At 42.8% G+C, this 23,064-nt stretch overlaps 1 protein-coding gene across 1 annotated transcript in view; it reads right to left on the bottom strand.

Annotated features, from left to right (window-relative positions):
• LOC129644136 (antigen WC1.1-like) overlaps nucleotides 1-23,064 on the bottom strand; it is a 69,128-nt gene that overhangs the window by 932 nt on the left and 45,132 nt on the right. The window contains exons 8-19 of the mRNA XM_055569569.1: nucleotides 16,179-16,493; nucleotides 12,398-12,706; nucleotides 11,989-12,306; nucleotides 7,516-7,608; nucleotides 7,121-7,435; nucleotides 5,698-6,012; nucleotides 5,310-5,351; nucleotides 4,912-5,226; nucleotides 4,627-4,659; nucleotides 3,963-4,100; nucleotides 3,487-3,576; nucleotides 2,477-2,614 (exon numbers count right to left, since the gene is read on the bottom strand). Of these exons, the coding sequence (XP_055425544.1) occupies nucleotides 2,477-2,614; nucleotides 3,487-3,576; nucleotides 3,963-4,100; nucleotides 4,627-4,659; nucleotides 4,912-5,226; nucleotides 5,310-5,351; nucleotides 5,698-6,012; nucleotides 7,121-7,435; nucleotides 7,516-7,608; nucleotides 11,989-12,306; nucleotides 12,398-12,706; nucleotides 16,179-16,493 (2,421 nt within the window). The remainder of the gene's footprint in view (nucleotides 1-2,476; nucleotides 2,615-3,486; nucleotides 3,577-3,962; nucleotides 4,101-4,626; nucleotides 4,660-4,911; nucleotides 5,227-5,309; nucleotides 5,352-5,697; nucleotides 6,013-7,120; nucleotides 7,436-7,515; nucleotides 7,609-11,988; nucleotides 12,307-12,397; nucleotides 12,707-16,178; nucleotides 16,494-23,064) is intronic.

A 23,064-nucleotide genomic window follows, 5' to 3' on the forward strand; every position in this document is an offset into this window, starting at 1 on the left:
ACCCACAGGTATCTCCTCCCCAGAAACTACACAGACCCTCAAATGGAGAAATACTCTTTTCTAGAGAATGAGTGTCTTCTCGCAGCTACTGAACTATCAGTTTATTGTGACACACAGTCAAAGGCTTTGGCGTAGTTAATAAAGCAGAAATAGACGTTTCTCTGGAACTCTCTTGCTTTTTCGATGATCCAGCGAATTTTGGCAATTTGATCTCTGGTTCCTCTGCCTTTTCTAAGTGCAGCTTGAACATCTAGAATTTCACAGTTCATGTCATGCTGAAGCCTGGCTTGGAGAATTTTGAGCATTACTTTGCTAGCGTGTGAGGTGAGTGCAATTGTGTGGTGGTTTGAACACTCTTTGGCATTGCCTTTCTTTGGGATTGGAATGAAAACTGACCTTTTCCAGTCCTGTGGCCACTGCTGAGTTTTCCAAATTTGCTGGCATATTGAGTGCAGCACTTTCACAGCATTGTCTTTTAGGATTTGAAAGAACTGAACTGGTATTCCATCACCTCCACTAGCTTTGTTCAGAGTGATGCTTCCTAAGGCCCACTTGACTTCACATTCCAGGATATCTGGCTCTAGGTGAGTGATCACACCATCATGATTATCTGGGTCATGAAGATTATTTTGTATAGTTCTTCTGTGTGTTCGTGCCACCTCTTCTTAATATCTTCTGCTTCTGTTAGGTCCATAACATTTCTGTCCTTTATTGTACCCATCTTTGCATGAAATATTCCCTTGGTATCTGTAATTGTATTGACCAGATCTCTAGTCTTTCCCATTCCATTGTTTTCCTCTGTTTCTTTGCATTGATCAGTGAGGAAGGCTTTCTTATCTCTCCTTGCTATTCTTTGGAACTCTGTATTCAAATGGATATATCTTTCCTTTTCTCCTTTGCTATCACTTTTCGTCTTTTCTCAACTATTTGTAAGGCCTCCTCAGACAACCATTTTGCCTTTTTACATTTCTTTTTCTTGGGGATGGTCTTGATCCCTGCCTCCTGTACAATGTCACGAACCTCCATCCATAATTCATCAGGCATTCTGCCTATCAGACGTAATCCCTTGAATCTATTTGTCACTTCTACTGTATAATCATAAGGAATTTGATTTAGGTCATACCTGAATGGTCTAGTGGGTTTCTCTACTTTCTTCAATTTAAGTCTGAATTTGGCAATAAGGAGTTCATGATCTGAGCCACAGTCAGCTCTTGATCTTGTATTTGCTGACAGTATAGAGTGTCTCCATCTTTGTTTGCAAAGAATATAATTAATCTGATTGCGGTACTGACCATCTGATGATGTCCATGTGTAGAGTCCTCTCTTGTGTTGTTGGAAAAGGGTGTTTGTTATGACCAGTGCATTCTCTTGGCAAAACTCTATTAGCCTTTGCCTTGCCTCATTTTGTACTCCATGGCCATATTTGGCTCTTACTCCAGGTATCTCTTGACTTCCTACTTTTGCATTCTAGTCCCTTATAATCAAAAGGACATCTTCTGTAGGTGATAGTTCTAAAAGGTCATGTAGGCCTTCATAGAATGGCAACTTCAGCTTCTTCAGCATTACTGATTCGGCATAGACCTGGATTACTGTGATATTGAATGGTTTGCCTTCATGTATGTGACCCTGCAAAGATATTATTAAAACATTTGTTCCACCTTTGAATTTGATTCAGTTCAGTTCAGTCAATCAGTCATGCCTGACTCTCTGTGACCCCACGGACTGCAGCACATCAGGCTTCCCTGTCTATCATCAACTCCCAGAGCTTGCTCAAACTCATATCCATCGAGTCGGTGATGCCATCCAACCATCTCATCCTCTGTCATCTCCTTCTCCTCCTGCCTTCAATCTTTCCCAGCATCAGGGTCTTTTCTAAGGAGTCAGTTCTTTGCATCACGTGGCCAAGGTATTGGAGCTTCTACTTCAGCTCAGTCCTACCAATGAATATTCAAGGTTGAAATCCTTTAAATTGACTGGGTTGATCTCCTTGCCATCCAAGGGTCTCGGAAGAGTCTTCTCCAACACTACAGTTCAAAAGCATCAATTCTTCAGCGCTTAGCTTTCTTTTAAACATGTTGAATTAATTGATAAGTTTCTCTTTCAGCCATGACACAATGCTTGCGGGATCTTAGTTCCTTGACCAGGGTTGAACCTAGGCCCTAGCAGTGAAAATGCAGAATCCTAACCTCTGGAAAACCAGGAAATTCCATAATTTATAAATCTTCATGCAAGTATATCACATATAAAGTGATAAGTTTATGTCACATTATGGAGACATAAATGCCAAAAAGCGGAGTGATTCCTCACTCCTTGCAAGGAGTCTGACAGCATTAAATATGGCATATGTTCAAGATGATGCTACCAAATATATGAGATTACCTATATTTTGAATCTCTAGGGAGGCCTGGACATTGAGGAGCACAAATTCACTCTTTTCAGATAGAAAGATTGCAGGGGATGAACTGACCCCACTCACCTGTCTGAAAGGACCTCACCCCATCCTCCTTCTCTGGGGGCACTTCCTCCTCGCTCCCCTGAGAGGCAGAAGGAGTTCCAGGCACTGGTACTTCTTCAGCATCATCGTAATTTTCAGCAGGGACATCAGTCCTCTGATCTGGGGGTTCCAAGAGCAGACAAGGGAGTGGATTAAACCACAGTAAGTGGGTTGTTCTGGGGAATACCTAAGATACCTTCTAACCCAGAGTTTCTGAGTTTCTGAATAGAGGCACCAATCACTCCTTGTTTTAAAAGACTTTTTTCTCTAAGACCATGTTTCCTTTTGATGTGTCCATAAGCCAAAACACGATTTTACATATCTAAATATTTTCTGGTGGAAACTACATATCTCAAAGCAACTCTTTCACCACTGAGCATTGCTAAAGTATTTTGACAAATTGTGCTTTACAGATGTTATTTTTTTAAAAACATTGTGTGCCTGTGGTGATTCTGGACACAGAGAGACCAGCCCCGACATGAGACATCACAGAACAGCCAGTGAAGAAGGACGAACCCCATCTGGACACAAGGGATGCCTCTGGTCCATCAAAGGAAAACCATTCCCCTTAAATCTCCTCTCTATGAGGGAAACTCTCCTCCCCAGAGCCCAGCCGAGGCAGGTCCACCTCTATTTCCTGGAGCGGATCTGTAGTCACTGTTGTCCTCACCATCCCTGGTGTAATACGGCAGTTTAGTCAGTGAAAAATCTGACGGAAAGCCTCATGTGGAGACAAACATCACACAACACACAGAATTTTTCTTCCCCACACCCACGGGACCTGTGTTAAGGCTGAGAAGGGACAGGCCTGGCTTCTGCAATATAGACAGAGGCTGGGAGGTCACGAGGCTCTGAGAGGCCATCCTGCCTCTTTGGAGGAGCCGTCTCTGTGAGCCTGGGGCACACATGGGGTCTGCAGATGCTGAGAAGATGTGCACAGCCAGTGGGTGGTGACAACCAGAGATCCCAGGAGAGCAGACAGAGACACTCACCTGGGCTGCCCAGACCTTCCTTCTGGGTCAGAAGGTAATCGAGCTCCTCATACACAGCTTCAGCAAGAGCATCTCCATAGCTAGATAAGGCTGAGAGATCCCCCAGCAGGTCAGAGAAGCTTCCCAGATACCCCGATCCAGCCAGCCCACCTTCATCTCCCTGGTGCTCACATGGGGGCTGCCAGGACCTCAGCATCGTCTCCTACCGCATGCACCATGTCAGCACCTTCTCCCCTCGTCTGACCCTGATTACAGCTTAGTGCCAACTCTGTCTGGTCCCACAGGAGAGGCCATGACTTATGAGAGTTCACACCCCAGTCCTAAGAAGCTCTGTCTACTCAGCCCTTAGAGCTCAGCACGGAGCACATGGAGTCTGCAACTCAGAACAGTAGCTGGCCCAGGTTCCCCTCCTCACACCTGCCCCATCTCCCGCCTCCACACACTCTCCCTCGTCCCCAGTTCCCCCTGCAGCCCACCTCTGCGCTCTGCTCTCCTTCTGAGTAGCTGAGTCACCAAGATGATGAGGACCAGGAAGAGAAGGGCCCCCAGGATGATGCAGAGGATCCCAGGCAGGGAGAAGATGCCAGGGAGAGGATTTGAGGTTGTTCTGGTCCCTAAGGAGAAAAGGAAAAAGGGCTGGAGATAGTCTTTGGCACAGAGAAATCTCTGTGTCAGCATTTTCAGGAGCTCCGGACAATGGCGTCTCAGCCTCAGACAGTGTCAGGGTTCCCCCGGGTCTCGTCCTGAGACAAGTCGACTCCACTCTGGCCAGTGTGGCCCCGAGGCAGAGATGGGGATTGTCAGGGAGCTGCCCTGCTGAGACAGCCTCTGAGAACCCAGCTCATCCCTTCTCCTTGGGCTTCAGGAAATAGAACATCAAACAGTCCAGGGACCTGCACCTCTCTGATGAGGAGCAACACTCAAGGTCAGGTGGGAGTTCCTTAGATTCTATAACATGGAAACCAGACTTCCTTGGACCCCAGGCATGAGAATATTTGACCCTGGACATCAAGGCACGGGATTTCTCCAGTGTAATGCCCTGGCTGCTCCCCAACAGCCACGGCTCCTCAGACTCTTTCTTATTCGGAACAGGTCCCCAGTACTGAGTATTCTCCCTTGCCCGTGGATGGATCACAGTACCTGCTGTAGTCGTGGGCAATGTTGTCCTTACACCTAAAGAGAAAAACAGTAGTGTGGGGAAGAAGAATTGGCCAGAACACAGGGCAAACCTTTTCCCTCCTGAGCCTGAAATCACCCCTCAGTCTCCACAACATCAGTGTCCAGTCCTCCCAGCTTCTGCATCATAGATCAGGGCCCTAGGACCTGGACACTGTCTGAATACAAACTCCCCACCATGCCCGGTCCAGCCCAGTGCCACTGTGCTGCCCCGGCTCACCCAGGGTGAACCCTGAGCCCCTCACTCACCAGAGCACCTCACACCAGCATCCTCCTCGTGCTTGCAGTCTCTCTGCCCCCAGGGCTCCGCAGCACAGTCCCACAGGGAGGACTCCCGGCCCCCACACTGCACATCGTCCAGCCAAATGCTCCCATTTCCAGGGCCGAATGTCGCGGCCCGCGTGGCTTCCAGGGCCTGGCCACAGCCCAGCTGCTGACACACCACCTCGGCCTCTGCCAGGCTCCAGGAGTCATCACACACAGTGCCCCAGGAGCCGCTGTGCCAGACCTCCACCCGCCCTGAGCACTCGCTCTCTCCTCCTCTAAGCCGGAGCTTCTCTCTGTCTGAAAAGGCAGCAGCCCCTCCTGTGACTGCCCTGGTGGGAGGAAGGAGCCCATGGAAGCCACAGGGGAGGGGGCTGACATACCTGTGCAGGGGGCAGCAGTTGGACAGCTCTTGGGTCTTCTTACTGCAAACAACAGGGATACAGTGGATCAGGAATAGCTGGGGGAGGTCTTCTCCCCAGACATGAGTATCTAAGGTTTTTTTGTCACAGTCAAATGACAAGAGACCACAGAAGCTTCATCATCTACTTGGCTGAGAGGTTCACTGCATGTTATCAGCAGCTGAATTTACTTTATCTAATTAGTTGTTTACCATAACAACAGCAAACAAACAGACACAGAGACAAATACAAACATACACCTACATTTTGTAGACTCAACCAAAACCCATCAGTTAGATTTGAAAATATGAAATCATACTAATGACATCCTACATGGTTGGGAGTGACACAGAAACAGACAGTAAGTCACCTGCACACGAGATGTAGGCTTCCTCCTTTGGAGAGCATGAGTTGTAATTCCAAGGGTCAGAAGGACACTGCCAGAGAGAGGGGTCAGTTCTCTGGCACTGGATTCCATCTACCCAGTGGGGTCTAGAACCTTCCCTGAGACCAACAGAGGTGTTGAGACTTCCGCTGTCCCCACAGCCAAGCTGACTGCAGATGTTGGACACGGTGACATCATCCATGGGGCTGCGGCAGACACTACCCCAAGTCCCATTGTAGAAAACTTCCAGCCACCCAGCACACTCCTGGTCCCCACTGACCATCCTGAGGGCCAGGAACTCTAAGATCGAAAGGGAGGAGACAGGAGACACAGTGAGCATTCCACTCAGAGCTCTGGGTTTTCCTCTCCCCCAGAAATAGTGACGGGAAGACCAAACTGGGCAGCTGCAGTGATGGGAGCTGAATCCTGATTCCTGACAAAACTTCTAAAAGAACAGAAAATGATGTGGACAGTGAGGTGGTTGACAGAATAATGGACCCCCAGAGATGTCCACAGCCTAATCCCCGAACATGTGACAGTTACCTTACATTTCAAAAGAGATTTTACAGACGTGATTAATAAGGACCTTGGGATGGAGACATAAAACTCAAATATTGTGGATTAACCATGTGAGCCCAGCCTTACACATCTTTAAACCCACTATTCTGAGAAATGCATCATCTTTCCCAGCTCCAGTCAGAGGGAAATGTGAGTGAGGGAGAACGGTTGGAAAGGCACTGTTGTCTGAAGAAGAAGAATAAAGAGGGCTCTGAGCCAAGAAATGAGGCCACATGGGAAACCAGAAAAGGCTGGGAAAAGAGTTCTGCCCAGAGACTCCAGGAAGAACACAGCCCTGTGGACACTGGGATGTTGGCCCACGGAGACTCTCTTCAGAATCCTAGCAAACAGAACTGTAAAGGAAAAATATGAGTTTTCACTATGTCAGGCTCCTCTGTCCATGGGATTCTCAGGCAAGAATACTGGAATGGTTGCCATGCCCTCCTCCAGGGGATCTTCCTAACCCAAGGACTGAACCCACATCTTTTACATCTCCTGCAATGGCAGGCAGGTTCTTTACCACTAGCACAACCTGGGAAGCCTAGGATTTCCGGGTGTTACTTCCACAGATAACTGCAGAGTGAGCCCTGCTTTCAAGTGTTAACTGTAAGAAACAGCTCTGTCAGGAAACACTACTGAGAATAAAGGATCAGCATCTCAGCTGGGATCAGAATCTCAGCTGCCTCAGGAGGAAGTGAAAGCACCCAGTCTTCATGTCTGTTGGAAAGACAGGCTCCATGGGAGGAAGCCTCCTTCTCTGGTCCTTTCAGCATCTCTCCATCAGGGCTCAGACCCCTGTCCTCCAGGGTCCCACCCCTCTCCCAGCCTGTGGACAGTGTGCAGCACAGACCTGAGCAGATGACCCCGGCGTCCTCCTTGTGTCTACAGTCGTGCCGCCCCCAGCCCCGGGAAGGGCACCTCCACACCTGGGACTCCTTTCCTGTGCAGTTCAGGTCGTCCAGCCAGATGGGCCCTGATCCTGCTCCGAAGTGAGCAGACCCCGTGACATTGAGGGCTTCTCCACAGCCCAGCTGCCTGCACACCACGTGGGCATCGTCCAGGTCCCAGCCGTCATCACAGATGGTGCCCCAGGAGCCCTGGTCAAGGATCTCCACTCTCCCAGCGCAGGGACCACCCCCGTCCACCAGGCGGAGCTGCCTGCTGTCTGAGGAGAGAGAAATGGGACGATGGGGTGGTGGTGACCTCAGGGGTTGAGTAGCATCTTCTGTCCTGTGGGACTCTCACCTAAGCAGTAGGGGGCGCTCTCCTCTGAGGCCGCAGAGCCTGCTGGTTCAGACACGGAGTCGTTGCACTGGGGCAGCACCCAGGTCTGGTTTCCTGCAGAAACAGCAATGATCAGGGGTCTGGTTGGGTTGAAGAACAGGAAACTGAATTAAACTAAATAATAACCTAGTGATGGAGTTTGAGATGAAAGCTGTAACAGCAGTGAAGTTAGTATAGAGCTCAGTTTCTCCAAGCAGAGGTCTGCTTCTGACACTGCCACAATTTTTGTTTAAGCCAAGCTTTACACTGAGAACGAGTTAAATAGTGGGTTCTATACCTAAATCTATATCTAAATAGAAGAAACAAAACAAAATCTTTTCTGAAAGATTTCTAAAAGTTTTTGTCTTCCGTGTCTGTCACTAACAGAAGGGAAAAAACTCATATAAAAGACATCAAATGGAAAACCAAAAGGAAAAAGAAGACATTCCCCAAAATTACCCAAATACTCAACTATTAGAGTTACCTGACAGAGAATTTAAATAGCCCTGATTAAAGTGCTCTTAAGATTAATTGACAAGACACTTTTCTTGGCAGAGAAATTTTAACAAAAAAGAAATAAAAGTTCTAGAGCTAAGAAACTTAATATTTGAATTTAAGAACTAAAGAATGAATGTATAAGCACATTAGATCAGCATAAGGCAGTTATTAAAACAGAAGATCAGAGGACAAATATTCTATTAGGTTGGTGCAAACATCACTGCGGTTTCAGACCATGAATTTTAAATCATTATAATTAGACTCAGACATATCTTTATTAATCAAAATAGGAACCATTACAATCAACACATTTTTGCCAATGAGAAATTAGTTTGTTTTTTCCTGTAGTGTAAAGCTGTGCTTTGGGATTTGATGAACTCTTGGAAAGCATTTTCTGCCTCCTGTTGGTTGTGGAAGCATTTTCTCTGCAAAAAGTTGTCGAGATGCTTGAAGAAGTGGTATTCAGTTGACAGGAGTTCAGGTGAATATGGCAGATGAGGCAAAACTTGGTAGGCCAACTCATTAAACTTATGAAGCATTGCTTGTGTGATGTGTGGCCACGCGTTGCCATGGAGAAGAATTGGCACCTTTCTGTTGACCAATGCCAACTGCACGTGTTGCAGTTTTTAGTGCATCTCAGTGATTTGCTGAGCATACTTCCCAGATGTAATGGTTTTGCTGGGATTCAGAAAACTGTAGTGGATCAGACTGGCAGCAAGTTTGGCTTTGGGAAGTGCTTTGCAGCTTCTTCTCAGTCCCACCACTGAGCTGGTCATCGCCAGTTGTCATATAAAATCCACTTTTCATCACAGGTCACAATTCAATTGAGAAATGGTTCATTGTTGTTGTGTAAAATAAGAGAATATGATGCTTCAAAATGACCAGTTTTTGATTTGTGGTCAGCTCATGAGGCACCCACTTATCAAGGTTTTCCACCTTTCAGCATTTGCTTCAAATGCCAAACGACTGTAGAAAGGTCAACATTCATTTCTTAGGCAACTTCTCATGTAATTGTAAGAGGATCAGCTTTGATGATTGCTGTAATTGGTTGTTGTCAACTTTCAATGGCGGGCCATTGCACTCCTCATTTTCAAGGTTCTCATCTCCTTTGCAAAACTTCATTTCTTAAAAAAATTCTTTATTATTTATTTATTTTTGGCTTTGCAGGGTCTTTGCTGCTGCTCAGGCTTTTCTCTAGTTGTGGCGAGTGGGGACTAGTCTTTGTTACAGTGTGCAGGCTTCTCACTGTGTTGGTTCTCATGTTATGGAGAACAAGCTCTAGGGCTTCTGGGCTTCAGTAGTTGTGGTTCCCAGGCTCTAGAGCACAGGCTCAATAGTTGTGGTGCACAGGCTTAACTGCTCTGCAGCATGTGGCGTCTTCCTGGACTAGGGATTGAACCCGTGTCTCCCGCATTGGCAGGCGGATTCTTTACCACAGAGCCACCAGGGAAGCCCTGCAAATCTTCCTGAACAACCACTGCACTATATGTTCATTAGCAGTTCCTGGACCAAATGCATTGTTGATGTTGCAAGTTGTCTCTGCTGCTTTATGACCCATTTTGAACTCGAATAAGAAAATCACTTGAAATTGCTTTGTGTCTAACATCATGTCTATAATCTAAAATACATATGAAATAAGCATCAAGTAATAAACCATAGCAAAATAAAAAGCAAGAAATACACATTAAATGATGTGTAACATAACCACATTTATTTAAGAATACATTCCAATATCAAATGGCAAATTTCAACAATGCAAAACGGCAATTACTTTTGCACCAACCTAACTGCAGGTCACATGGTAAGTGTCCTGGTTATACTGCTATGTAACAAATTTCCCCCCCAAAATTTAGCCACTGGAGGAAAAAATATATACTTCATTTTGCTTAAGACTTCCTGAGTCAGTAATTTGGGAAAGACTCAACAGTTCTGTCTTGGGGTCTTTCAGTGCTTGCACTTAGGTATCATCTGGGGCTGCAATCAGCTGAGAACTGGACTGAACCTGTGGTTACATAAGGAAATTCCTCATAGTATTTTAGTGGTAAAGGGACATCATGACAGCAACCTAATCCAGAAAGATTTTATATGTTCAGAGAGAAATGAGACAGAATGAACCAAAAACTAGCATTGAGGGATTCCAGTTAAAGGTCATCTGGAAATGTTTATATTATTCTTCTAACTTTGCAGTGTCTCAAATTACATCAAAATTTTAAAAAAAATGTTAAAAGATGAAAACAAGTCAGAGATAATTCATTCCTAGGACATCGTCCATAAAAGAAATACTAATAACATAAAAAATAAATAAAATGCTTAGGAAAAATATAGAAGAAGGTGGACAAAACTTCTGAGAGAAATTCAAGACCTAGCTGAATGGAGGGATATATTATGTCAATGGCTTCCCAGATGGCTCAGTAGTAAAGAATCTGCCTGCCAGTGAAGAAGTGGGTTCAATATCTGGGTCAGGAAGAAGCCCTGGAGGAGAGCATGGCAACTCACTCCAGTATTCTTGCCTGGGGATCCCATGGACAATGGAGCCTGGGCAGACTGCAGTCCATGGGTCACAAAACAGTTGGATGCAACTTTGTGACTAAACAACAATAAAAATTATGTCAATGAATTGAGAGATCCAAAATTGTCAAGGTCAGTCATTCTCAAATTTCTGTGTAGATTAAATCTAATTTTAATCAAAATACCCTTATGCTGATTTTTTAGGAAGTGTGAAAAATAACAAGCAGATTCCAAAATTTAGACAAAATACAAAATACCAAGAATGACCAACACAGTCAGTAAGAAAAGGAACAAAGTTAAAGGAGTTAATATAAAGTAACCCTTGTAAATTAAAATTATCTAGACTTATTATAAAGTTATAGTAATTAAGAAAATGCAGTATTGCTGCAAAGATAGACAAATGATACAGTGGAACAGAATACAGAGTCTTTAAAAGGACTCAGACATATGTACTCTTCTGCTTAAGATAAAGGTAGTACTGCAGTGGGGAAAAAAGTCTCTCCAGAAAAAGATTCTGAGTGAATTGGATGTCCATGTGAAACATGACTCATCTTACACAGATATCAATCCCAGAAGGAACATACAATTATATGCAAGAGAAAAAGAAACTTTTGTAAGATACTCTAAGAGAATATTTTCATGATCTTGGAGAAGGGAAAGTTCTTTTTAAAGGGATATAAGAAGTATTAAATATACAGGGAAAAGTTGGCAAGTTATATTAATATTTCCTTCAAATTAAAAACTTTCTTTATCAAAGGATCCTGTACCATTTAGAAAAAGAAAATACCAAATGTTAAACACACAAAATAAGTAACATATATTTGCGCCCCAAGTCATTGTCATGCTACATTCTAGCATCATATTTATAATAGTCAAGAGCAGGAAACAACTCAAATTTCTAACATCAGTTGAATGGATTAATGGCCATGTTATCAATGAAAGCAATATTCTACAGTAATAAAAATGAATAAAGTACTGCTATAAACAACATCATGAGTGAATCCTAAACATAATGTTGAGTCGAAGAAGTCACACACAAAAGAAAACACACTGCATGATTTTATATAAAGTTCAAAAACTGATAAAACCCTCTATGGTAGTAGAAGTTAGATAAGCAGTTTTCCCTGGAGAGGAGGGAGGCCAGTTATTGGAGGCAACAGTGACTCTTGGGGCTGGGAATGTTCTTTGCTGCTCTGGGTACATGACTGAAGTCTACATGTATTGCTTATACACTGTCTTCTATGATCATATGTCAATAACAATGTTGCTTTAAATTATATTATTCCCCTTCACACTTCTTGCCCTAACCTGAAAAATGAGTGAACAATGAGGAGCACCATATTTCATCATGAAATATCTTCCAAAGCCAGTTTTCCCTCACTCTCTGCTCTTGGGGACATTTCACTCCAGGAGCATCCTAAGTACCAATAGCCCTTCCCTGTCTCTTACCTGAGCAGGTCACAGAGGCCATGTTGCCATGGGAACAGTCAGGACCACCCAAGGCAGTTACAGGGCAACTCCACAGGAAGAACTCTGCCCCCGAGCAGTGAAATCGGACTGTGGAAATCTGGTCACCTCTCTCCACCAAGTGTGGTCCTCTGGGAGCGGAGATGGCGATTCCACAGCCGAGCTGACGACAGACAACATTGGCATTGGCCAGACTCCAGTGGGAGGCACAGAGTGCTCTCCATCGTCCAGAAATCTTCATCTCCACCTGCCCCTCACATTGAGAGGAGCCATTTGTCATGAGTCGGACTTCTGAGTATGCTGGTAGAAGAAGACAGAGTTTCAGCAAAATCACATGACTTTCTCACCTGAACAGAGTGTGCAGGGAGGTTAGTCCTGACCTGCATCTCACCTGAACAAACAACATGAGCAGTGCCACTGTGGTGACAAGTGCCCCCTGGACAAGGCACTCTGGGGCACCACCAGAGCTTACGTTCCTCCCCCTCACACCTGAACTCTTCAGCCCAGACCTGGCCATCAGACTCTCTGAAGAGCTTGTGTCCCAGAACAGACACAGCCTCGCCGCACCCCAGCTCTGCACAGATGACCTGGGCAGTGGGAAGAGTGAAGTTTCCATCAGACACTGGGGTCCAGTCTTCTCCAGGACGTACTTCTACTCGTCCTGAGCAGGGTCCGTCGTCTCCAACCAGATGCACAAATCCTAAGAAAACAACAACAAGAAATCCAGTGAGTGCCCATAGACCTGGTTTGGCAATTGGAAACAATGTCACAGGCAATAATGTGAAATTTTTTCTTTTCCAGGAGTGGTGCCTGGAAAGAGAATTGGACAGTTATTCTCAGAATTTCATGAGCAAGTATTTTCAAGACCAAGTTTCTGAAAAGAAACCCTGAAGGATTTTCAGGGTCAGTTTCAAATGGCTGATTTCCAAAAACATGGATTTTGAGGTTAATTAGGAATGTGAATTCCTCATCTAGAGGCCTGGAAACTACAGAGCTCAAGGATACTGCTCTGTAGTGGGCACCAGGCTCAGGTTCAGAGCTGTACTAACCCAGAGTGAAGTAGATCCATGGGCCTCAAGAGGTTAGAGGACTAAGAGCCACACAAGGTTAGAGGGCCATCCTGAGATTTCTGGGGCCAGAATACTGGCCAGTTTTCTCTCAGGAACCAACACTTAAGTCTCTGAAGATAAGGAAAATCATGCAGGCTGGATCTGTGAGTGCTCGCTGACAGTAGACAGACTTCTGGCTTAACAGGAGGAAAGCTAGACATTATAACAATATTTCACACGTTTCTTAAAATTTTTCACAGTGAAAAATTCCAAGAATTTCTTAGGTGACCTGATTTTGGAAAGTTGTCCAGAGATCAGTTTGGATAGGAAGAAAGCTCAGAGTCATAGGAGAAGGGGCTGGTCATAGCCATCTTTCTTGAAAGCTTAGAATTTATCAAAGAACCTGGGAGACAGTGAGTTCTCAGTGGGAGCATGTAAAACAGCTGAGGTTTTTAATTACTTCATACTAGACATGTGATGGAGAAGGCAATGGCAACCCACTCCAGTACTCTTGCCTGGAAAATCCCATGGACGGAGGAACCTGGTAGGCTGCAGTCCATGAGATCGCTAAGAGTTGGACATGACTGAGCGACTTCACTTTCACTTCACTTTCATGAATTGGAGAAGGAAATGGCAACCCACTCCAGTGTTCTTGCCTGGAGAATCCCAGGGATGGGGGAGCCTGGTGGGCTGCCGTCTATGGGGTCGCACAGGGTTGGACACGACTGAAGCGACTTAGCAGCAGTAGCAGCAGCAGATATGTGAACTTTAGGAAATGCTAAAGAGTGAAGATGAGTTAAAGTATTTTAATCCTGTCTATATGCTGTTTGTTCCTTTCCTATTTGGGTTCTTGAGAAATAGATACCATGCTGTAAAGAAAGAGAGTAAGAAGAAGAGAGCAGAAGGCAAATAGTGAAGTGAAGTGAAAGTCACTCAGTCATGTCTGACTCTCTGCGACCCCATGGACTATATAGTCCATGGAATTCTCCAGGCCAGAATACTGGAGTGGGTAGCCTTTCCCTTTTCCAGGGGATCTTCCCAACCCAGGTATTGAACCCAGGTCTCCCACATTGCAGGCAGATTCTTTACCAATTGAGCTACAAGGCAAGTCCAAGAATACTGGAGTGGATAGCCTATCCCTTCTCCAGTGGATCTTCCCAATCCAGGGGTCTAACTGGGGTCTCCTGCAGTGGAAGTGGATTCTTTGCCAACTGAGCTATGAGGGAAGCCCAGAGACAAAATAAGCCATACATAATTTAGAAATTTTCAAATTGCAAAAGCCTCAATATGGATGAAAGATAGAATATTTGGGGGAAATATTTGTCCAACAAGTTTTTGACACATTTTATCCCCTGTGCTCCTCCCATCAACCACTTCACCCTGCCACCTTTCCCATTTCTCCCACTGCAGACAAGAGAAAACAATCTTAAGAACCACAAATGGGTGCAAAGGAAATTATGAATGGGAAGAACTTCTGTAGGAGTGGAGTGGGGTAGGGTGTGTGGTAGGTTAAATGGGGAGTGGATGGGGTATGAAACTGAGAGAGAGACCAAAGAAAAAACTCATGATCATGGTTTGAACTTCAGGGACCGTATTTTGGGTAGAGGAAGGTAATCCAAATAAAAAAGAAACCCACAACATAAAACACTTTATTTAACACACTTGTCTGGTTTCAAAGTATGCTCATGATAATTTATGTACATGGTGAAATTCTTTCTGGTAAAGGATTCTGATTATATAAATATGTGAACTTTGAAGGTTCAGAAAGAATATTCTAACAAAATAAAAATCTACTACAGAAAAACAGGAAAGAACAGAAAAGACCTAAAAGAAATTAAAGACTTGAAGGATCAGCTTGACCACTTATACAATGGTGAGAGAGAAGATGGTCTGCTTGCCTTTTATTATTTATCACTTTCATCTCCCCAGAGAGACACAGGTTAGAACTCCTAGTCTGGTCTGGTTGGGAGTTTGCTCATAGGCAACACATTCTAATTAAAGCATTTTCAGTCAACACTTTTTAGTTGCTATATTAACCCCATAAGATTACAGATTAGGCAGAACACAAAAGAAATATTTGTTATATGCTGTTTTATGTACCCTGATATATGTTAAATGCTCGAATATACACTGAATAATCAAAAAAGCCTTATACACATAAGGATAGACTCTTCTGAGACAAATTAAGACTTTTTTTGTTTTCTATTTGATTTTAAAATTTGTGTGGGAGATTATGTGTGTGAAAACTGCGAGAAAGTTTGTGGAATAGAAGGCTGATGTCAGTGGATAAGGATATTAAATATAATAAAAATATATCCTTCTCTGGTCTCTTGCTGTACAGACGTCCTGCATCCTTAGGCACACACAGCATCCTCCCACCACTCCTGGACCATCAGTGCTGCTCAGAACACCCCACATGTGCCTTTTTCAGTTCCTATTACAGTCCCTCTCCCTCCCAGCTGCCATAACTCTCTTCTACCTTCTTCAAAAATTACATCTGTCCCATTACTCCTATTCATATCGAACAAACCCCCAAATTCAATTCTCTTAAATCATTGAAGTCATCAGGTATAAACTATATAATTTCTTATGATAAAACACAGAAATTGTATTGCTTCCACTTTTGACTTGTCAGTGTATGGCTAAGTGTTCTTCCAAAGTTTTGTCCTATACAGATGTCTTAAAAGAAAAAATGGGCAGAGAATCTCTGATAGTAAAAATCAAAGGAGAACCTATGACTCAGAGCACTTCATCCAAAGTTCTCTGGTCTTACCTGCAAAGGCCTATGAATATTTACATCTAAAATTTCAAAAGAGATTTGCAATTTGGCACAAATCCATCAATTCCTATCTCATGTGATTGATCTTCATCTTCATTATGAAGATCAGTTTTCACTGGAATAGTTTAATCTACTATGTCAGTAAGATCACGGGAGAAGAAATAGCAGAGACTTACAGCGGGAAAGTATATGAAGCACATCACCCACAGAAGCTTTGTGCATTCACAGAGGATGGGTCTGTCTCAGTCCTCTCTAGCCCATCTATATCCTATTGCCCCAGTGATCAGACACCAGCTTCCATGGCACTTTTCCTCTGCCATCACAGGGCAATACACTGACCATACCTGAGCAGACGACTCCTGCATCGTTCTCATGGCTGCAGTTGTTCAGTCCCCAGCCCCGGGAAGGGCACTTCCACACGTGGGATTCCTTTCCTCTGCAGTTCAATGTGTCCAGCAAGATGGGCCCTGATCCTGCCCCAAAGTGAGCAGACCCCATGACATTGAGGGCAGCTCCACAGCCCAGCTGCCTGCACACCACGCGGGCATCGTCCAAGTCCCAGCCATCATCACAGATGGTGCCCCAGGAGCCCTGGTCAAGGATCTCCACTCTCCCGGCGCAGGGACCTCCTCCGTCCACCAGGCGGAGCTGTCTGCTGTCTGAGGAGAGAGAAATGGGACAACGGGGCATTTACAAGGGGGATAAAGGTCTTCTGTCCTGTGGGACCTTCACCTGAGCAGTAGGGGGCGCTCTCCTCTGAGGCTTCAGAGTCCCCTGGTTCTGACAAGGAGTCATTGCACTGGGGCAGCACCTGAGTCTGGTTTCTTACAGCAGTGATAAGAGAATAATAACGTTGAAAATGGGCAAAAACAGGAAATATTACACAACTGAGTAGGGTGAGACAGAAGTGTTAACCTCTGATTTGTAGAGTTCTGCACAGCATCTGAGAAAGAGTTGAAATGTTAATCTCTACCAGGAGCAATTGAATGAGTTCAGAGTCACAGATATGGGCTGGCTGCTGAATGGATTCCTTATAAACCACACACGCGTTGGTGCCCTTGACCTGAAAGTTAAAGGGATTAGATTAAAGGAAATGGAGTCAGGAACCGGCCTCATCAGAAGCCCTAGGTAGCAGCCATGAATCCTCTATCGTTAGAATCATTCTCCTTGGTACAGTCATGCAGAATTGAAAAACAAATGGACCTTGAGATGTCTTGGTTTGCCCCAGAATATTTCACTGATGGCTCTAAGCTTCAGACTCCAGATCTGGATACTTTGTTTTAAGAAAATGTGATCTCTTTGAGTGGATTGGGCAACCTTGCATAAGAAATGTCTCAGGTGATATTGATTGACATTGACCAGATTCCACTGGGAATCTTGGAATGCTGCTGCTTCTCTCAAGTAAATATTATCTTTTCATGCACTTTGTGTCAGGAATCGCTATTATTCAAAGTTAGGGGTTATTTGTTCTCCAGGGGGAAAATATTATGCATTTCTAACTTTACCATAGAGCAGAAATAGGTTAAATTCTTGCTCTGAAAGCATTTGAACAAACGATACTGACAGACTCACTGCATTGTTCTTCTTTAATACATAAAAAGCAATATAAAGAAAGGTTAAATGATGTCTATTCAGTGTTGCATTTTAAGTAAATGATGAAGTAGAGAATAAAATTTAGAATTTTGTACTTTCATGAAGAAGGTTCCAATGGAGGGGTTCACAGCAGGCCAGTGGTCTGGATACAACTTTAAATGCTATAAAACGTTAGATAAAAAATGAAGATATTAGACATTTGTGGACACAATATGAACTAAACATGCTAAAATTCTAAAGAATGGAGATCATTTCATTGTTAACCAAGGATCTGAAGCTTCTCTTTCTCTATGGGAATTTCCCAATTTGTTGCCTGGGTTAATGGATCAAAGTGGGACAGAGAAGCCTGCATGATTTGGGGGTTACCTGGTGCTGCAGTGACAAAATTGGAGACTTGAGAGCCTCTCTCATATAGCAGGTTTTCTCCTCAAATATCTGCCCAGTAAACACGCTGTCAATGGCAGGAGGCCAAAGAACTGTGTCAAACACCTTGGAAACAGAGTGGATATTCCCTCATCCTCCTGACTGCTGAGCTACCAAAACATTCAGGTTTTCAATTATAAACTCTAAAAGCCCATAACACAGGGGCAGAGAAATCAGAGGTAGACTGAGTACTACAAATACTGCAACCCAGACTTGTTACTGCTCAACCCTAGCTAGTATTTAGACATCTGGGTGGTCTGAACCCCTTCTCCCACTTGCTTAACAAAACAGAATATGAATCCTTTCAGGTGTTAGAAAATATATCTGGGATATCATATTTTCTTATGCATCATTTTTCTCATTCAGTTAAAAATTGCATGGTATGTAAAGAGATGGATGACATGACAAATTTAAAAATTGAAAAAAGGAAGGTAAGAGAAGGCAGAGACACACATGCTAGATATGCTGGAGTTAGCGGATAAGGATTTTAACTATGAACAATGTGTTTAGGGGAAAAGGGGAAAGGAAAGAATCAGTAGGTGAAAAATGTTAACAAATAATTGTAACTATAAGAAAATCAAAGGAACAGTTGCCAACTGAAAATAAAATATCTAGAATTAAGAACTGAATGAATAGGTTTAAAAGAATTTTAGACAGAACTGAACACAGAATTAGTGTCTTAGAGGAGTCCTAGAGTTGAGAGATGAGGAGGAAAAAGAGAAGGATGAGAAGGAAAAAGAGGGGGAATAGGAGGAGAAGAGAAACAGAGACAGTGCAGCAGAAGTAATATTTGAAGATATAATAATTAAGAATTTTTTAAATGGATAGAAGTCTATGAAAACCTCCACATCTAGTAAAGCTGCAAAAAATCAAAGGAAAATCTGGAATAAATTTTTTTAATACCAAAGAAAGAAAAAAAGGAGAGAAAAAGGAACATGAAGCACATGGGTCAATTAAAAGGAAATGGTATACTGTATTGGGATGACCCAGAGGGATGATATGGCGAGGGACGTGGGAGGGGGGTTCAGGATTGGGAACACGTGTATACCTGTGGTGGATTCATGTTGATGTATGGCAAAACCAAAAACAATATTGTCAAGTAATTAGCCTCTAATTAAAATAAATAAATTTAATTTAAAAAAAAAAAGGAAATGTTAGATACTAACCCAACAATATCAGTAATTGGATTTGCAATCTAATTACAATGGATTAGATACTTCAAATTAAAGCCACTCTACTAACTGATAAGGAGAAGGAAATGGCAACCCACTCCAGTGTTCTTGCCTGGAGAATCCCAGGGACGGGGGAGCCTGGTGGGCCGCTGTCTATGGGGTCGCACAGAGTCGGACATGACTGAAGTGACTTAGCAGCAGCAGCACTAACTGATAAACCAACAAAATTCATGTAAATGCTACCTGCAAGATACTCACGTTTTATATGAGAGCGAAGAAAGGTCAAAAGTAAAATGATGGAGGAAAATGTATATATTATGTGAATACTAGGCTTCCCAGGTGGTGCTAGTGGTAAAGAACCTGACTGCCAATGTAGGAGACATATGAGATGTGAGTTCAATCCCTAGGTCAGGAAGATCACCTGGAGGAGGGCATGGCAACCCACTCCAGTATTCTTGCCTGGAGAATCCCATGGACAGAGGAGCCTGGCTGGCTACAGTCCTTAGCAAAGAGTTGGACATGACTGAAACGACTTAGCAAGCCTGCACACATGTGAATACTAACTATAAGAAAGCTGCAGTGGCTATAGCAAGGTCACAGAAAGGAGATTTTAAGGGAAGATGTGCTAATTTAGTTAAAGAAGTTATTTTCATGATTATACAGTGGTACGCCCTTAATAAAGATATTACAGATATCAGAATCCAGGGAAGATATCGAAACATAGCTTTGCTTTGAAATACAGAATAATACTTGACAGAATGAAAAGAAGAAATAGATAAAATAACAATCAACCTGGGGGAACTTTAACAAAACTTTTTCAATACCATGCAGACCAGGCATACAAAAAAGAAGGAAGACTATAGTAGATGTAAAACACCACAATCAACACATTTAGCTAAATAACATATAAAGAGCAATGCACCCAATAATGAAAGAATTCACATTATTGTAATTGCACTAGGAACATTTATCAAAAATGACCGTATGGTAGGACAAAAACCTTCAGATAACTGAATCTATACAGAGTATTTACTCTGACCACAGTGTAATTAAATTAAGAATTAATAAGAAAATACGGTTAGCCATCCTTATTTGGAGAAATTAAGCAACACCCTTCCGAAACAGTACCTGGGTCTGGGAATAAATTTAAACCTTAGAAAATATTGTGAAATAGTGATTGCAAAGATATGATATAACTAAATTCTTCTAATGCAACTAAAGTAGTGCTTAAGGGAAATTTATACTTTAGATTTAGAAAAGAAGAAAGGCTAAAAATGAAAAAACATGTAAGCTTCTATTTAAGAAACTAGGGGAAGAGAAAATAAAGCTTAAAGGATACGGAAGTTGGGATTAACAAAGAAAAGAACAAAAATTAATTTTAGAAAAGAAGGTAAGCATGGTGGTAGTGACGGTGGTTTAGCCCCTAAGTCAAGTCCTGCTCCTGCGACCCCATGGGCTGTGGCCACCAGGCTCCTCTGTCCATGGGATTTTAGGCAAGAATATTGGAGAGGGTTGCCGTTTCCTTCTCCACAGGATCTTCCTAACCCAGAGATTGAACCTGCGTCTCCTGCGTTGCAGGTGGTCTCCTGCATTGCAGGCAGACTCCTGCATTGCAAGTGGATTCTTTACTGCTGAGCCACCAGGGAAGCCCAAGGTAAGCATGATAGAGAAAGCAGAGGAAAACCTTTCAAACATGGCTCCTTGAAAACTGATAACCACTGAGCAATACTAACGAGAACAAAGAGAAAATGAAGTTAACAATACCAAGAATGAACAAATGTCACTATAAATCATACAAATTTTTGGTCATAGTTTTATTGAGATTAAATTTACATATCTAATGTCGATAAATACTCAGAAGATATTCAATTTCTCCACAACCTTGCCAACACTTATTCTTTTTTTTTTTTTTAAATCATAGCCATTTTGAGAGGTGTAAAATGATATCTCATGGTTTTGATTTACATTTCCCTGATGACAAATAATGTTGAGCATATTATCCTATACCTATTGGCTATTTCTATATGTTCTTTGGAGAAATGTCCATTCAAGTCTCTGGTTAATTTTTTAATTGGGTTATTATGCTTTTTTCTTGTTGTTGTTTTGCACTTGAGTTTTAGGATTTCCTTATATATGTTGCAAATTGTCTATTTTTGCCTGTTCTTTTGGTGTCATATCCATGAAATCATGAAATAATGTATATTTATTTGGTGAGGAACTAAATTATCAGGTATCTAAAATGTAATTTGTATATGTTGATGATATTACAACATCACATGCAATAAAATAAATTCAGATTCAGTAAGGTTATAGATTCATCTCACATGCTAGTAAAGTAATGCTCAAAATTCTCCAAGCCAGGCTTCAGCAATACATGAATCATGAACTTCCTGATGTACAAGCTGGTTTTAGAAAAGGCAGAGGAACCAGAGATCAAATTGCCAACATCTCCTGGATCATTGAAAAATCAAGAGAGTTCCAGAAAAACATCTATTTCTGCTTTATTGACTATGCCAAAGCCTTTGACTGTGTGGATCACAATAAACTGTGGAAAATTCTTCAAGAGATGGGAATACCAGACCACCTGATCTGCCTCTTGAGAAATCTGTATGCAGATCAGGAAGAAACAGTTAGAACTGGACATAGAACAACAGACTGGTTCCAAAGAGGAAAAGGAGTATGTCAAGGCTGTATATTGTCACCCTGTTTATTTAACTTATATGCAGAGTACATCATGAGAAACGTTGGACTGGAAGAAAAACAAGCTGGAATCAAGATTGCCGGGAGAAATATCAATCACCTCAGATATGCAGATGACACCACCCTTATGGCAGAAAGTGAAGAGGAACTAAAGAGCCTCTTGATTAAAGTGAAAGAGGAGGGTGACAAAGTTGGCTTAAAGCTCAACATTCAGAAAACGAAGATCATGGCATCTGGTCCTATCACTTCATGGGAAATAGATGGGGAAACAGTGGAAACAGTGTCAGACTTTATTTTTGGGGGCTCCAAAATTACTGCAAATGGTGACTGCAGCCATGAAATTAAAAGACACTTGCTCCTTAGAAGGAAAGCTATGACCAACCTAGATAGCATATTCAAAAGCAGAGACATTACTTTGCCAACAGAGGTTCGTCTAGTCAAGGCTATGGTTTTTCCTGTGGTCATGTGTGGATGTGAGAGTTGGACTGTGAAGAAGGCTGAGGGCCGAAGAATTGATGCTTTTGAACTGTGGTGTTGGAGCAGACTCTTGAGAATCCCTTGGACTGCATGGAGATCCTACCAGTCCATTCTGAAGAAGATCAGCCCTGGGATTTCTTTGGAAGGAATGATGCTAAAGCTGAAACTCCAGTACTTTGGCCACCTCATGCGGAGAGTTGACTCATTGGAAAAGACTCTGATGCTGGGAGGGATTGGGGGCAGGAGGAGGAGGGGCCGACAGAGGATGAGATGGCTGGATGGCATCACTGACTTGATGGACGTGAGTCTGAGTGAACTCCGGGAGTTGGTGATGGACAGGGAGGGAGGCCTGGCGTGCTGCAATTCATGGAGTCACAAAGAGTCGGACATAACTGAGTGACTGAACTGAACTGAAGGTTATAGATATTCTTTACTCAAATTATAAAATTATTTGAAGAAAATAGTATGATGCTTGGGGCTGGTGCACTGGGACGACCCAGAGGGATGGTATGGGGAGGGAGTGGGGAGGAGGGTTCAGGATGGGGAACACATGTATACCTGTGGCAGATTCATTTTGATATATGGCAAAACCAATACAATATTGTAAAGTTAAAAAAAAAAAGAAATAATTTTTTGTAAAAAAAAAAAAAAAAAAAAAAAAAAAAAACTCCTATATCCTCAAAGAAAATAATCTGATTAAAAGCTATTTTGAGATGGAAAATGGCATCTGAAACACTGCATTAAATGCAGAATTCATAAAAGTAAAACATAGTATATTTGATCATATAACCACACCACATACACAACCCTAAAGACATATGCAAAAAATGTGGTACTTTCAGAAGTATTTAAGAAAAGCGGTAAG

Source organism: Bubalus kerabau, chromosome 1, assembly GCF_029407905.1.
Source record: "Bubalus kerabau isolate K-KA32 ecotype Philippines breed swamp buffalo chromosome 1, PCC_UOA_SB_1v2, whole genome shotgun sequence".
In the NCBI taxonomy this organism is placed as follows: Eukaryota; Metazoa; Chordata; class Mammalia; order Artiodactyla; family Bovidae; genus Bubalus; species Bubalus kerabau.